Source organism: Pseudophryne corroboree, chromosome 1 (genome assembly GCF_028390025.1).
Source record: "Pseudophryne corroboree isolate aPseCor3 chromosome 1, aPseCor3.hap2, whole genome shotgun sequence".
NCBI classification, from domain to species: domain Eukaryota; kingdom Metazoa; phylum Chordata; class Amphibia; order Anura; family Myobatrachidae; genus Pseudophryne; species Pseudophryne corroboree.
The window spans coordinates 1,146,279,580-1,146,295,448 of record NC_086444.1 but is presented as its reverse complement, the minus strand read 5'-3'; the positions used below and the strand labels follow the sequence as shown (position 1 = coordinate 1,146,295,448).

At 49.4% G+C, this 15,869-nt stretch overlaps 1 protein-coding gene across 3 annotated transcripts in view; it reads left to right on the top strand.

Annotated features, from left to right (window-relative positions):
- Positions 1 to 15,869, top strand: part of HTT (huntingtin) — a 517,727-nt gene that overhangs the window by 59,051 nt on the left and 442,807 nt on the right. For all 3 annotated transcript variants that reach the window (XM_063924321.1, XM_063924312.1, XM_063924303.1), the window contains exons 8-9: positions 8,494 to 8,672; positions 9,943 to 10,147. In XM_063924321.1, coding sequence (XP_063780391.1) covers positions 8,494 to 8,672; positions 9,943 to 10,147 — 384 coding nt within the window. The remainder of the gene's footprint in view (positions 1 to 8,493; positions 8,673 to 9,942; positions 10,148 to 15,869) is intronic.

Here is a 15,869-nt window from a genome sequence, read left to right as displayed (position 1 = left end):
AGAGCTGGGGTGGCTTGGTCGGATTCCCTGACTAAAAATATTGATACCCTTGACAGGGACAGTATTTTATTGACTATAGAGCATTTAAAGGATGCATTTCTATATATGCGAGATGCACAGAGGGATATTTGCACTCTGGCATCAAGAGTAAATGCGATGTCCATAACTGCCAGAAGATGTTATGGACACGACAGTGGTCAGGTGATGCAGATTCCAAACGGCACAAAGGTGTATTGCCGTAAAAAGGAAGAGGAGTTATTTGGGGTCGGTCCATCGGACCTGGTGGCCACGGCAACTGCTGGAAAATCCACCGTTTTTACCCTAAGTCACATCTCTGCAGAAAAAGACACCGTCTTTTCAGCCTCAGTCCTTTCGTCCCTATAAGATCATATCTGCCCAGGGATAGAGGAAAGGGAAGAAGACTGCAGCAGGCAGCCCATTCCCAGGAACAGAAGCGTTCCACCGCTTCTGACAAGTTCTCAGCATGGCGCTGAGACCGTACAGGACCCCTGGATCCTACAAGTAGTATCCCAGGGGTACAGATTGGAATGTCGAGACGTTTCCCCTTCGCAGGCTCCTGAAGTCTGCTTTACCAAGGTCTCCCTCCGACAAGGAGGCAGTATGGGAAAAAATTCACAAGCTGTATTCCCAGCAGGTGATAATTAAATTACCCCTCCTACTACAAGGAAAGGGGTATTATTCCACACTATATTGTGGTACTGAAGCCAGAAGGCTAGGTGAGACTTATTCTAAAATTTTTTTTGAACACTTACAAAGGTTCAAATCAAGATGGAGTCACTCAGAGCAGTGATAACGAACCAGGAAGAAGGGGACTATATAGTGTCCTGGGACATCAGGGATGCTTACCTCTATGTCCCAAATTTGCCCTTCTCACTAAGGGTACCTCAGGTTCGTGGTGCAGAACTGTCACTATCAGTTTCAGACGCTGCCGTTTGGATTGTCCACGGCACCCCGGGTCTTTACCAAGGTAATGGCCGAAATGATGATTCTTCTTCGAAGAAAAGGCGTCTTAATTATCCCTTACTTGGACGATCTCCTGATAAGGGCATAGTCCAGGGAACAGTTGGAGGTCGGAGTAGCACTATCTAGGATACTGCTACAACAGCACGGGTGGATTCTAAATATTCCAAAATCGCAGCTGATCCCGACGACACGTCTGCTGTGCCTAGGGATGATTCTGGACACAGTCCAGAAAAAGGTGTTTCTCCCGGAAGAGAAAGCCAGGGAGTTATCCGAGCTAGTCAGGAACCTCCTAAAAACAGTGCATCATTGCACAAGGGTCCTGGTAAAAATGGTGGCTTCCTACGATGCAATTCCATTCGGCAGATTTCACGCAAGAACTTTTCAGTGGGATCTGCTGGACAAATGGTCCGGATCGCATCTTCAGATGCATCAGCGGATAACCCTATATCCAAGGACAAGGGTGTCTCTCCTGTGGTGGTTATAGAGTGCTCATCTTCTAGAGGGCCGCAGATTCGGCATTCAGGTTTGGATGCTGGTGACCACGGAGCCCAGCCCGAGAGGCTGGGGAGCAGTCACACAAGGAAAAAATTTCCAGGGAGTGTGATCAAGTCTGGAGACTTTTCTCCACATAAATATACTGGAGCTAAGGGTAAATTTATAATGCTCTAAGCTTAGCAAGACCTCTGCTTCAAGGTCAGCCGGTATTGATCCAGTGGGAAAAACATCACGGCAGTCGCCCACGTAAACAGACAGGGCGACACAAGAAGCAGGAGAGCAATGGCAAAAACTGCAAGGACTTTTCGCTGGGCGGAAAATCATGTGATAGCACTGTCAGCAGTGTTTCATCCCGGGAATGGAAACTGGGAAGCAGACTTCCTCAGCAGGCACGACCTCCACCCGGGAGAGTGGAAACTTCATCGGGAAGTTTTTTCCACATGATTGTAAACCGTTGGGAAATACCAAAGGTGGACATGATGGCGTCCCGTCTGAACAAAAAACGGGACAGGTATTGCGCCAGGTCAAGAGACCCTCAGGCAATAGCTGTGGACGTTCTGGTAACACCGTGGGTGTACCAGTCGGTGTATGTGTTCCCTTCTCTGCTTCTCATACCTAAGGTGCTGAGAATTATAAGACGTAGAGGAGTAAGAACTATACTCATGGCTCCGGATTGGCCAAGAAGGACTTGGTACCCGGAACTTCAAGAGATGCTTACAGAGGTCTTATGGCCTCTGCCGCTAAGAAGGGACTTGCTTCAGCAAGTACCATGTCTGTTCCAAGACTTACCGCAGCTGCGTTTGTCGGCATGGCGGTGGAAAGCCGGATCCTAAGGGAAAAAGGCATTCCGGAAGAGGTCATTCCTACCCTGGTCAAAGCCAGAAAGGAGGTGACCGCACAACATTATCACCACATGTGGCGAAAATATGTTGCGTGGTGTGAGGCCAGGAAGGCCCCACAAAGAAATTTCAACTCGGTCGTTTCCTGCATTTCCTGCAAACAGGAGTGTCTATGGGCCTCAAATTGGGGTCCATTAAGGTTCAAATTTCGGCCCTGTCGATTTTCTTCCAGAAAGAATTGGCTTCAGTTCCTGAAGTCCAGAAGTTTGTCAAGGGAGTATTGCATATACAACCCTCTTTTGTGCCTCCAGTGGCACTGTGGGATCTCAACGTAGTTCTGGGATTCCTCAAATCACATTGGTTTAAAACCAGTCAAATCTGTGGATTTGAAGCATCTCACATGAAAAGTGACCATGCTCTTGGCCCTGGCCTGGACCAGGCGAGTGTCAAATTGGTGGTTTTTTCTCAAAAAAGCCCATATCTGTTTGTCCATTCGGACAGGGCAGAGCTGCGGACTCGTCCCCAGTTCTCTCCCTAAGGTGGTGTCAGTGTTTCACCTGAACCAGCTTATTGTGGTGCCTTGCACCTACTAGGGACTTGGAGGACCCCAAGTTGCTAGATGTTGTCAGGGCCCTGAAAATATGTTCCAGGACGGCTGGAGTCAGGAAAACTGACTTGCTGTTATCCTGTATGCACCCAACAAACTGGGTGCTCTTGCTACTAAGCAGACTATTGCTAGTTGGATGTGTAATACAATTCAGCTTGCACATTCTGTGGCAGGCCTGCCACAGCCAAAATATGTAAATGCCCATTCCACAAGGAAGGTGGGCTCATCTTGGGCGGCTGCCCGAGGGGTCTCGGCTTTACAACTTTGCCGAGCAGCTACTTGGTCAGGGGCAAACACGTTTGCTAAATTCTACAAATTTGATACCCTGGCTAAGGAGGACCTGGAGTTCTCTCATTCGGTGCTGCAGAGTCATCCGCACTCTCCCGCCCGTTTGGGAGCTTTGGTATAATCCCCATGGTCCTTTCAGGAACCCCAGCATCCACTAGGACGATAGAGAAAATAAGAATTTACTTACCGATAATTCTATTTCTCGGAGTCCGTAGTGGATGCTGGGCGCCCATCCCAAGTGCGGATTATCTGCAATACTTGTACATAGTTACAAAAATCGGGTTATTATTGTTGTGAGCCATCTTTTCAGAGGCTCCGCTGTTATCATACTGTTAACTGGGTTTAGATCACAAGTTGTACGGTGTGATTGGTGTGGCTGGTATGAGTCTTACCCGGGATTCAAAATTCCTCCCTTATTGTGTACGCTCGTCCGGGCACAGTACCTAACTGGCTTGGAGGAGGGTCATAGGGGGAGGAGCCAGTGCACACCACCTGATCGGAAAGCTTTACTTTTGTGCCCTGTCTCCTGCGGAGCCGCTATTCCCCATGGTCCTTTCAGGAACCCCAGCATCCACTACGGACTCCGAGAAATAGAATTATCGGTAAGTAAATTCTTATTTTTTCCTGCATCTGAGAAATTAAATGAGGTGTGTGAGGAAGAGTGGTCTTCCCCCGGTAAGAAATTGATAATTTCTACAACGGTTATTGGCAGCGTACCCTTTCCCGCCAGAGGATAGGTCACGCGGGGAAACACCCCATAGGGTAGATACAGCGCTTACACGCTTATCAGAAAAGGTGGCACTACCGTCTCCGGATACGGCCGCCCTGAAGGAACCTGCTGATAGAAAGCAGGAGGTTACCCTATAAGATATGGTCACACACTAGGGCATTATATTGCGACCAGCCGTTGCTTCGGCATGGATGTGCAGTGCTCCCGTTGCGTGGTCAGATTCCCTGTCGGAAAATAACTATGGATAGGGACAATATTTTGCTGAAAATAGAGCATATAAAAGACGTGGTCTTATACATGCGTGATGCTCAGAGGGATATTTGCCGGCTGGCATCAAAAATAAGCGCTAGGTCCATTGCCGCCAGACGGGGGTTATGGACTTGACAATGGTCAGGCGATGCCGACTCGAATCTGCACATGGAAGTTGCCCTATAAGGGGGTAAAACTGTTTGGGGATAGTTTTTCAGACCTAGTTTCCACAGCTACTGCTGGGAAATCAATTTTTTTGCCACAGGCTACCCCACAACAAAAGAAAGCACCGTATCATCAAGTACAGTCCTTTCGGCCCCAGAAAAGCAAGAGGGCTAGAGGCTCATCCTTTCTGCCGAGAGGCAAAGGTAGAGGAAAAAGCTGCAACACACAGCTAGTTCCCAAGAGCAGAAGTCCTCCCTGCGTCCGGTAGGTCCACAGCATGGTGCTGGGGCTGCTCAGGCGGACCCGGGTACGGTGGGGGCCCGTCTCAGATATTTCAGCGGACAGTGGGCTCTCTCACATGGATCCCTGGGTCCTTCAAGCAGGATCTCAGGGGTTACAGGCTGGAGTTCGAGACGTTCTTCCCCCCGCCGTTTCCTAAAATCTGCCTTACCGGCACCTCCCTCTGCCAGGGAGACGATGTTGGTGGATATTCAACACTATAATCACAACAAGTGATTGTCAAGGTACCCCTCCTTCAGCAAGGAAGGGGTTACTATTCCACAGTGGTTGTGGTACCGAAACGGTTCGGTGAGACCCATCTTGAAATTAAAATACTTGAACTTTTATATCAGAAGATTCAAGTTCAAGATGGAATCGCTCAGGGCGGTTATTACGAGCCTGGACGAGGGGGATTACAGGGTCTCCCTGGACATCAAGGATGCGTACCTGCATGTCCCCATTTACCCCCCTCACCAGGAGTACCTCAGATATGTGGTACAGGACTGTCACTATCCGTTCCAGACGCGGCCGTTGGAGTTGTCCACGGCACCGAAGGTCTTTACCTAGGTAATGGCCGAAGTGACGATACTCCTTCGCAAGAAGGAAGTTTTTATTATCCCGTACTTGGACGATCTCCTGATAAAGGCGAGGTCCAAAGAACAGTTGGTAGTGGGGGTAGCAGAAGTGCTACAACAGCACGACTGGATTCTCAATATTCCAAAGTCACAGCTGGTCCCGACGACACGTCTTCTGTTCCTGGGAATGTTTCTGAACGCAGACCAGAAAAGAGTGTTTCTTCCAGTGGAAAAAGCCGAGGAGTTGTCATCTCTAGTCAGAGACATCCTAAAACCAGGACAGGTGTCGGTACATCAATGCACACGAGTCCTGGGAAAAATGGTAGCTTCGTACGAAGCATAATTCCATTCGGAAGACTCCACGCAAGGACGTTCCAGTGGGACCTGTGGGACTAATGGTCCGGGTCCCATCTACAGATACAACAGCGGATAACCCTGTCAGCAAGAAACAGGGTGTCGCTGCTGTGGTGGCTGCAGAGGGCTCATCTACTAGAGGGCCGCAGATTCGGAATACAGGACTGGGTCCTGGTGACCACGGATGCCAGCCTTCGGGGCTGGGGTGCAGTCACACAGGGAAGAAATTTCCAAGGAGATTTCGCTTCACATAAATATTCTGCAGCTAAGGGCCATTTACAATACCCTAAGCCAAGCAAGGCCCCTGCTTCAGAACCAGCCGGTACTGATCCAATCAGACGACATCACGGCGGCCGCCCATGTAAACAGACAGGGCGGCACAAGAAGCAGGATGGCGATGGCAGAAGCCACAAGGATTCTCCGATGGGCGACCTACACCCAGGAGAATGGGGACTTCATTCAGAAGTTTTCCAAATGCGGGTAAACCGTTGGGAATGACCACGGGGGGACATGATGGCGTCCCGCCTCAACAAGAAGTTGAAAAGATATGGCGCCAGGTCAAGGGACCCTCAGGCGATCGCTGGGGACGCTCTAGTGACACCATGGGTGTACCAGTCGGTTTATGTGTCTCCTCCTCTACCTCTCATACCCAAGGTACTGAGAATAATAAGAAGGCGAGGAGTGAAAACCATACTCGGGGTTCCGGATTGGCCATGAAGAGCTTGGTACCCGGAACTTCAAGAGATGCTGGCAGAGGACCCTTGGCCTCTGCCGCTCAGACAAGACCTGCTGCAGCAGGGACCCTGTCTGTTCCAAGACTTACCGCGGCTGCGTTTGACGGCATGGCGGTAGAACACCGGATCCTAAAGGAAAAGGGTATTCCGAAGGAAGTCATCCCTACCCTGATCATAGCCAGGAAGGATGTCACCGCAAGACATTATCGCCGCGTTTGGCGAAAATTTGTTGCTCGGTGGGAGGCCATGAAGGCCCCGACGGAGGAATTTCAACTATGTCGATTCCTGCACTTCCTGCAAGCAGGGGTGACGTTTGGGCCTCAAATTGGGGTCCATCAAGGTCCAGATTTCGGCTCTGTCGAATTTCTTCCAGAAAGAACTGGCTTCACTGCCTGAAGTTCAGACTTTGGTTAAAGGAGTACTACATATTCAGCCTCCTTTTTGTGCCTCCTGTGGCACTTTTTGGATCTCAACGTGGTGTTGGATTTCCTAAAGTCGCATGGGTAGAGCCACTTAAAACCATGGAGCTAAAGTATCTCGCGTGGAAAGTGGTCATGCTGTTGGCCTTGGCCTTGGCCAGGCGTGTGTCAGAATTGGTGGCTTTGTCATGTAAAAGGCCTTATCTGATTTTCTATATGGATAGGGCAGAGTTGAGGACTCGTCCTCAGTTTCTCCCGAAGGTGGTCTCAGGTTTTCACTTGAACCAACCTATTGTGGTGCCTGCGGCTACTGGGGACTTGGAGGATTCCAAGTTGCTGGACGTAGTCAGGGCCCTGAAAATTTTATTTTTCCAGGACGGCTGGAGTCAGGAAAACTGACTCGCTGTTTATCCTGATGGCACCCAACAAGCTGGGTGCTCCTGCTTCTAAGCAGTCTATTGCGCGCTGGATTTGTAGCACTATTCAGCTGGCGCATTCTGCGGTAGGATTACCGCAGCCTAAATCAATAAAAGCCCATTCCACAAGGACGGTGGGCTCATCTTGGGCGGCTGCCCGAGGGGTCTCGGCTTTACAACTTTGCCGAGCAGCTACTTGGTCAGGGGCAAACACGTTTGCAAAATTCTATGAATTTGATACCCTGGCTGAGGAGGACCTGGACTTCTCTCATTCGGTGCTGCAGAGTCATCCGCACTCTCCCGCCCGTTTGGGAGCTTTGGTATAATCCCCATGGTCCTTACGGAGTTCCCAGCATCCACTAGGACGTCAGAGAAAATAAGAATTTACTTACCGATAATTCTATTTCTCGTAGTCCGTAATGGATGCTGGGCGCCCATCCCAAGTGCGGATTGTCTGCAATACTTGTACATAGTTATTGTTAACTAATCGGGTTCTTATTGTGAGCCATCTATTCAGAGGCTCCTCTGTTATCATGCTGTTAACTGGGTTTCATATCACAAGTTGTACGGTGTGATTGGTGTGGCTGGTATGAGTCTTACCCGGGATTCAAAATCCTTCCTTATTGTGTACGCTCGTCCGGGCACAGTATCCTAACTGAGGCTTGGAGGAGGGTCATAGGGGGAGGAGCCAGTGCACACCAGGTAGTCCTAAAGCTTTCTTTTTGTGCCCAGTCTCCTGTGGAGCCGCTATTCCCCATGGTCCTTACGGAGTTCCCAGCATCCACTATGGACTACGAGAAATAGAATTATCGGTAAGTAAATTCTTATTTTTTCTATTGATTTCAACAATATGACCTTTCTGACTCTCTGCTGCATATTAACCTTCCATAATTTATACTTTCCATCCGTACTCCAGCCATACACCAGTCATTTCAGCTAATGTTATTTTCATAAAGAAAACACAATAATAACGCAAGACATTACTTTCATTTTAACCATTGACCACAATTTCTTCCACATAATCTCGTTATTACCTAGGAATGACTATTTTCAGTCCCTCTGAATTAGGTTCACCTCCCACAGTGACAGCAGGTGGTGGGGCTTTGTGTGTCACCCTCACAGAGCAGCAGCAGCTATTTTCCAGATAATATTTATTTATTAACAGGTTCTTATATAGCACAGCAAATTCCGTTGCGCTTTACAATTGAACACAATAAACAAAACTGGGTAATAACGCACAGTCATAGACCATACAAGGGCCCTGCTCACAAGCTTACAATCTATAGATAGACCCCATTTCTTTTTATACGTAGATGTCGAGGTACCTATAAATCTCATGATCCCAACCTTCTGTTGCAGGTTTGCTGGTTCCTGTTGAGGATGAGCACCCGACTCTGTTAATTCTGGGTGTTCTGTTAACACTACGTTATCTGATTCCACTACTACAGCAGCAGGTGAAAGACACCAGTCTAAAAGGCAGTTTCGGAGTGACTCGAAAAGAGGCTGAAATCTCTCCTTCATTAGAGCAGCTGACACAGGTAACCTCTTGCTAATGCCGGTCTGGGATCCGGTCTGAAGATCGACAATGTTTAGGTCGACCACTATAGGTCGACAGTCACTAGGTCGACATGGATGGAAGGTCGACATGTGCTAGGTCGACGGGTCTAAATGTCGACATGAGTTTTTCACATTTTTTTTCTTTTTTTGGATTTTTTCATACTTAACGATCCACGTAGACTACGATTGGAATGGTAAAGTGTGCCGAGCGAAGCGGTAGCGGAGCGAAGGCACCATGCCCGAAGCATGGCGAGCGAAGCGGTGCACTAATTTGGGATCCCGGTCAAAACGACGCCCAAAAAAAAAAAAAATCCTCATGTCGACCTTTAGACCTGTCGACCTAGCACATGTCGACCTAGAAACCCTGTCGACCTTCCATCCATGTCGACCTAGTGACTGTCGACCTAGTGACTGTCGACCTATAGTGGTCGACCTAAACATTGTCTACCTAGACACTGTCGATTTGATGAACCACACCCGCTGGTCTTTCTTGTTTATTTACTGTCATTCAAGAATTGCTGCAACTTGGCACTTTTTCCTTGCTGAAAATCCAATTTGGGCCAGATTCCGAGTCGCACATTGGCCTGAATATGGAACATAACTGCACTCACACCTTCCCCACGCTGGGTGCATGGGGTCCATCTGAAATAGGCTGGATTTCCCACTAAGCACATGGAGCACGTGCTTAGGGACACCACTAGCTAGCTTCCCCAATAATACCGTGCCTAGGGTTGGCCTGACCCATAAGTCTGCCCCTGGGCGTACCCCCAACTCAGAATAGGGCTCACGACTCAGAATAAGAAGGTACTTTGGCTACAAGACCATGACATTCCCATGAGACGGTTGTCTTTGTGCATGCGCCCAGTTGACACCCAGAAATGAATATTTCACATATGGAGAGAAATGGGCAAAATCCGTCTGACTATGAATTGCCTGGCGTTACACAAAGATGCCTGTGTCACACAGATGTGTATATCCGTCATGGCACATGCACAGTTTGCTAAAATGTCCTTGATGCAGCTGCATATGTACCTCTATGCGACTCAGGCCCCCAGTATACTTCAGTAACTAACTAGTTGGCTAGGTGACCCGTCTGGACGTTGTAGGTTGTAATGCTAAAGGCCAGCCAGAGAGGGGCATGTTTCTGGCTCGATGTTCTAACGATTTGGTCAGCTTATTATTCTGAATGTTCTCCTCTTGTTGACCTCCTCCCAGTGCGGCTTCACTCCATGTTGTTCTCCCTATTCCTAGATTTATGAGCTGACGTTGCATTACACCCAGCACCGGGATCATAATGTGGTAACGGGGGCACTTGAGCTGCTGCAGCAGATTTTTCGGACTCCTCCCATTGAGCTTCTCCACGTACTCACCACCCCCGGGAGTATACCGCACGTCAGTATATGTCGAGACGAGTCTCGCAGCCGCAGCCGAAGTGGAAGCATCTTAGACCTTATAGGCAAGTGATCTGTAGCACTTCAATCTTATTCTATACAGTGATCATGCTGTAGACTTCATTATCAGCTGGCTCTCTTCTCTGGTACTGTGTATATAACATGGATCTGAATGTGTTCTGTACATGCACCCTCTACTACACAAGTAACTAGTCATGCCTATGTTGTTGTCCTTCACAAAAGAATTATCTTGATGACAGTGTAACAAAAGGTTCAGATTCACCTTGTTATATTGTATGCATACATGTCTTGTTGTTTGATTATGTACTGTATTGTGATTGCTATGTACTGTATTGTGAAGATTATGGGCATAATTCACTATGGAACTTAGTGTGCGCAACGACATCTCACTTATGCTATTGACTCTGCCTGATCGACCAGCAGAGGCGTTTGTGGGGTGGGCAGGTGCGTCGACGCAACGTTGGGGGAGGGGGGGGGGGGCGCGGGCGACCCACCCGAAACATGGCTGCCCCGTGACTGCCTTGGAATGAGAGCAATTTGTTGTTAAGTGAAGCGCTCACAGTTTAGCGGGCGACATGTGGGGCAGCCTTGCCCTGTGCTGGTCCCCCCCCCCCCCCCCCCCCCTGCATGCTAGAGAAATGAGTTGTAATTGTGCGACTTTTCGCACAACTACAACTCCTGCTGAATTAGGCCCTATGTACTGAATTGTAACTATTACTTACTGTATTGGTCTTTTGGCATTGTAAGAAGAACAATGTAAGCGTGACTTGTTTTGCAGTGCCCGCCATTCTGGTCCCCGGACAGATGCCAGTAATTATAGCTGTATGTGTAGGCAGTGTGTAAAGTAAGTGAGACTCGCCAGTGTAAGCTTATTAGTAGACTGCTTACGTGTACTGTGGGTGTCGTATTGAAAGTCGACAGTAACTAGGTCGACCACTATTGGTCGACAGTAACTAGGTCTACAGGGTGTCTAGGTCGACAGGGTCTTTAGGACGTCATGTTCTAGGTCGACAGGTCAAAAGGTCGACATGAGTTTTTAATGTTATTTTGGTGTCGTTTTCTTCGTAGAGTGACCGGGAACCCCAATTTCTCTGACGTCCTAGTGGATGCTGGGAACTCCGTAAGGACCATGGGGAATAGACGGGCTCCGCAGGAGACTGGGCACTATAAAAGAAAGATTAGGTACTATCTGGTGTGCACTGGCTCCTCCCTCTATGCCCCTCCTCCAGACCTCAGTTAGAATCTGTGACCGGCCAGAGCTGGGTGCTCCTAGTGGGCTCTCCTGAGCTTGCTAGAAAAGAAAGTATTTGTTAGGTTTTTTTATTTTCAGTGAGATCTGCTGGCAACAGACTCACTGCTACGTGGGACTGAGGGGAGAGAAGCAAACCTACCTGCTTGCAGCTAGCTTGTGCGTCTTAGGCTACTGGACACCATTAGCTCCAGAGAGTTCGAACACAGGGCCTGACCTCGATCGTCCGTTCCCGGAGCCGCGCCGCCGTCCCTCTTGCAGAGCCAGAAGACAGAAGAGAAGCGATGAAATCGGCGGCAGAAGACTCCTGTCTTCATTAAGGTAGCGCACAGCAGCGCAGCTGTGCGCCATTGCTCCCACAGCACACCACACACTCCGGTCACTGTAGGGTGCAGGGCGCTGGGGGGGGGGGCGCCCTGGGCAGCAATTATAATACCTTTTGACACTTAATATACACATAATACAGTCTGAACACTGTATATGTGTAAAAACCCCCGCCATTAAGTTACAGAAAACGCGGGACAGAAGCCCGCCGCTGAGGGAGCGGGGCCTTCTTCCTCAGCACACCAGCGCCATTTTCCCTTTACAGCTCCGCTGGAAGCAGCTCCCCAGGCTCTCCCCTGCAGTATCCTGATACAAGAAGGGTAAAAAAGAGAGGGGGGGGGCACATAAATTTAGGCGCAAATAAGATATTTAAGCAGCTATTGGGTAAATCACTTTTTATAGTGTAAATCCCTGTGTTATATAGCGCTGTGGTGTGTGCTGGCATACTCTCTCTCTTTGTGGGGTCCTGTCCTCAGTCTGAGCATTCCCTGTGTGTGTGCGGTGTGTCGGTACGGCTGTGTCGACATGTTTGAGGAGGGTTACGTGGAGGCGGAGCAGGGGCAGATAAGTGTGGTGTCGCCCCCGACGGGGCCGACACCTGATTGGATATGTGGAAGGTCTTAACCGACAGTGTCAACTCCTTACATAAAAGGTTCGATGACGCAGCAGCCTTGGGACAGCCGGGGTCTCAGCCCGCGCCTGCCCAGGCGACTAAGAAGCCGTCAGGGGCTCATAAACGCCCGCTAGCTCAGATGGTAGACACAGATGTCGACACGGAGTCTGACTCAAGTGTAGATGAGGATGAGACAAATGTACAGTCTACAAAAGCCATCCGATGCATGATTACTGCAATGAAAGATGTATTGCACATTTCTGACATTAACCCGGTTACCACCAAGAGGGGTATTATGTTTGGGGAGAAAAAGCAGCCAGTGACTTTTTCCCCATCTGATGAATTAAATGAATTGTGTGAAGAAGCGTGGAGTTCCCCTGATAAGAAACTAGTGATTTCTAAGAGGTTACTAATGGCGTACCCTTTCCCGCCAACGGATAGGTTACGTTGGGAAACATCCCCTAGGGTGGACAAGGCGCTCACACGCTTATCTAAAAGGGTGGCACTGCCGTCTCAGGATACGGCCGCCCTAAAGGAGCCTGCGGATAGAAAGCAGGAAGCTATCCTGAAGTCTGTGTATACACACTCTGGTACTCTACTGAGACCTGCTATTGCTTCAGCCTGGATGTGTAGTGCTGCTGCAGCAGCATGGACTGATTCCCTGTCAGACAACATTGATTCCCTCGACAGGGATACTGTTTTGCTAACCATCGAACATATAAAAGACGTCGTCTTATATATGCGGGATGCCCAGAGGGACATTTGCCTGCTGGCATCTAGAATTAATGCAATGTCCATTTCTGCCAGGAGAGTATTATGGACTCTGCAGTGGACAGGTGATGCTGATTCTAAAAAACACATGGAGGTTTTGCCTTATAAGGGTGAGGAATTGTTTGGGGACGGTCTCTCGGACCTCGTATCCACAGCAACTGCTGGGAAGTCGACTTTTTTACCTCAGGTTCCCTCACAGCCTAAGAAAGCACCGTATTATCAAATGCAGTCTTTTCGGCCTCAGAAAGGCAAGTGGGTCAGAGGAGCATCCTTTCTGGCCAGAGGCAAGGGTAGAGGAAAGAAGCTGCACCAGGCAGCCAGTTCCCAGGAACAAAAATCCTCCCCTGCTTCCACTATAGTCCACCGCATGACGTTGGGGCTCCACAGGCGGAGCCAGGTGCGGTGGGGGCGCGTCTCCGAAACTTCAGCAACCAGTGGGTTCGCTCACAGGTGGATCTCTGGGCTGTACAAATTGTATCTCAGGGATACAAACTGGAGTTCGAGGCGACTCCCCCTCGCCGTTACCTCAAATCAGCCTTGCCAGCTGCTCCCAGGGAAAGGGAGGTAGTACTGGCGGCAATTCACAAGCTGTACCTCCAGCAGGTGATAATCAAGGTCCCCCTCCTTCAACAGGGAAGGGGTTACTATTCCACAATGTTTGTGGTACCGAAACCGGACGGTTCGGTGAGACCCATTCTGAATTTAAAATCCTTGAACACTTAAATAAAGAAGTTCAAGTTCAAAATGGAATCGCTCAGGGCGGTTATTGCAAGCCTGGAAGAGGGGGATTTTATGGTGTCGCTGGACATCAAGGATGCTTACTTGCATGTCCCCATTTACCCACCTCACCAGGAATACCTCAGGTTTGTGGTACAGGACTGTCATTACCAATTCCAGACGTTGCCGTTTGGTCTCTCCACGGCACCGAGAATATTTACCAAGGTAATGGCCGAAATGATGATACTCCTTCGGAAGAAGGGAGTTATAATTATCCCGTACTTGGACGATCTCCTCATAAAGGCGAGGTCCAGAGAGCAGTTGTTGGTCAGCGTAGCACTCTCTCAGGAAGTGTTGCAACAGCATGGCTGGATTCTGAATATCCCAAAGTCGCAGCTGATTCCTGCGACGCGTCTGCTTTTCCTGGGCATGATTCTGGACACAGAATAGAAGAAGGTGTTTCTCCCGGTGAAGAAGGCCCAGGAATTGTCATCTCTGGTCAGGGACCTCCTGAAACCAAAACAGGTGTCGGTGCATCACTGCACGCGAGTCCTGGGAAAGATGGTGGCTTCTTACGAAGCAATTCCCTTCGGCAGGTTCCATGCAAGGATCTTTCAGTGGGATCTGTTAGACAAATGGTCCGGATCGCATCTTCAGATGCATCGGTTGATCACCCTGTCCCCAAGGGCCAGGGTGTCTCTGCTGTGGTGGCTGCAGAGTGCTCATCTTCTCGAGGGCCGCAGGTTCGGCATACAGGACTGGGTCCTGGTGACCACGGATGCAAGCCTCCGAGGAAGGGGGGCAGTTACTCAGGGAAGAAACTTCCAAGGACAGTGGTCAAGTCTGGAGACTTCACTACACATAAATATACTGGAACTAAGGGCCATTTACAACGCCCTGAGTCAAGCAGAGCCCCTGCTTCAAAACCACCCAGTACTGATTCAGTCAGACAACATCATGGCGGTCGCCCATGTAAACCGCCAGGGCGGAACAAGAAGCAGGATGGCAATGGCAGAAGCCACAAGGATTCTTCGATGGGCGGAGAATCACGTGCTAGCACTGTCAGCAGTGTTCATTCCGGGAGTGGACAACTGGGAAGCAGACTTCCTCAGCAGGCACGACCTCCACCCGGGAGAGTGGGGACTTCATCAAGAAGTCTTCACACAGATTGTAAATCGCTGGGAACTGCCACAGGTGGACATGATGGCGTCCCGCCTCAACAAAAAGCTAAAAAAAAAAAAAATATTGCGCCAGGTCAAGGGACCCTCAGGCGATAGCTGTGGACGTACTAGTGACACCGTGGGTGTACCAGTCGGTTTATGTGTTCCCTCCTCTTCCTCTCATACCCAAGGTACTGAGGATAGTAAGAAAGAGAGGAGTAAAAACTATACTCATCGTTCCGGATTGGCCAAGAAGAACTTGGTACCCAGAACTACAAGAAATGATCTCAGAGGACCCATGGCCTCTGCCTCTCAGACAGGACCTGCTACAGCAGGGGCCCTGTCTGTTCCAAGACTTACCGCGGCTGCGTTTGACGGCATGGCGGTTGAACGCCGGATCCTAATGGAAAAGGGCATTCCAGATGAAGCGATTCCTACGCTGATAAAAGCTAGGAAGGATGTGACAGTAAAGCATTATCACCGCATATGGCGGAAATATGTCGCTTGGTGTGAGGCCAGGAAGGCCCCAACAGAGGAATTCCAGCTGGGTCGATTTCTGCACTTCCTACTGTCAGGGGTGTCTTTGGGCCTAAAATTGGGGTCCATAAAGGTCCAGATTTCGGCCCTATCTATTTTTTTTCAAAAAGAACTGGCTTCACTGCCTGAAGTTCAGACGTTTGTTAAGGGAGTGCTGCATATTCAGCCCCCTTTTGTGCCTCCAGTGGCACCTTGGGATCTTACCGTTGTGTTGGATTTCCTGAAATCACACTGGTTTGAGCCACTTAAGACCGTGGAGCTAAAGTATCTCACGTGGAAGGTGGTCATGCTGTTGGCCTTAGCTTTGGCTAGGCGTGTGTCAGAATTGGCGGCTTTGTCATGTAAAAGCCCATATCTGATCTTCCATATGGACAGGGCAGAATTGAGGACTCGTC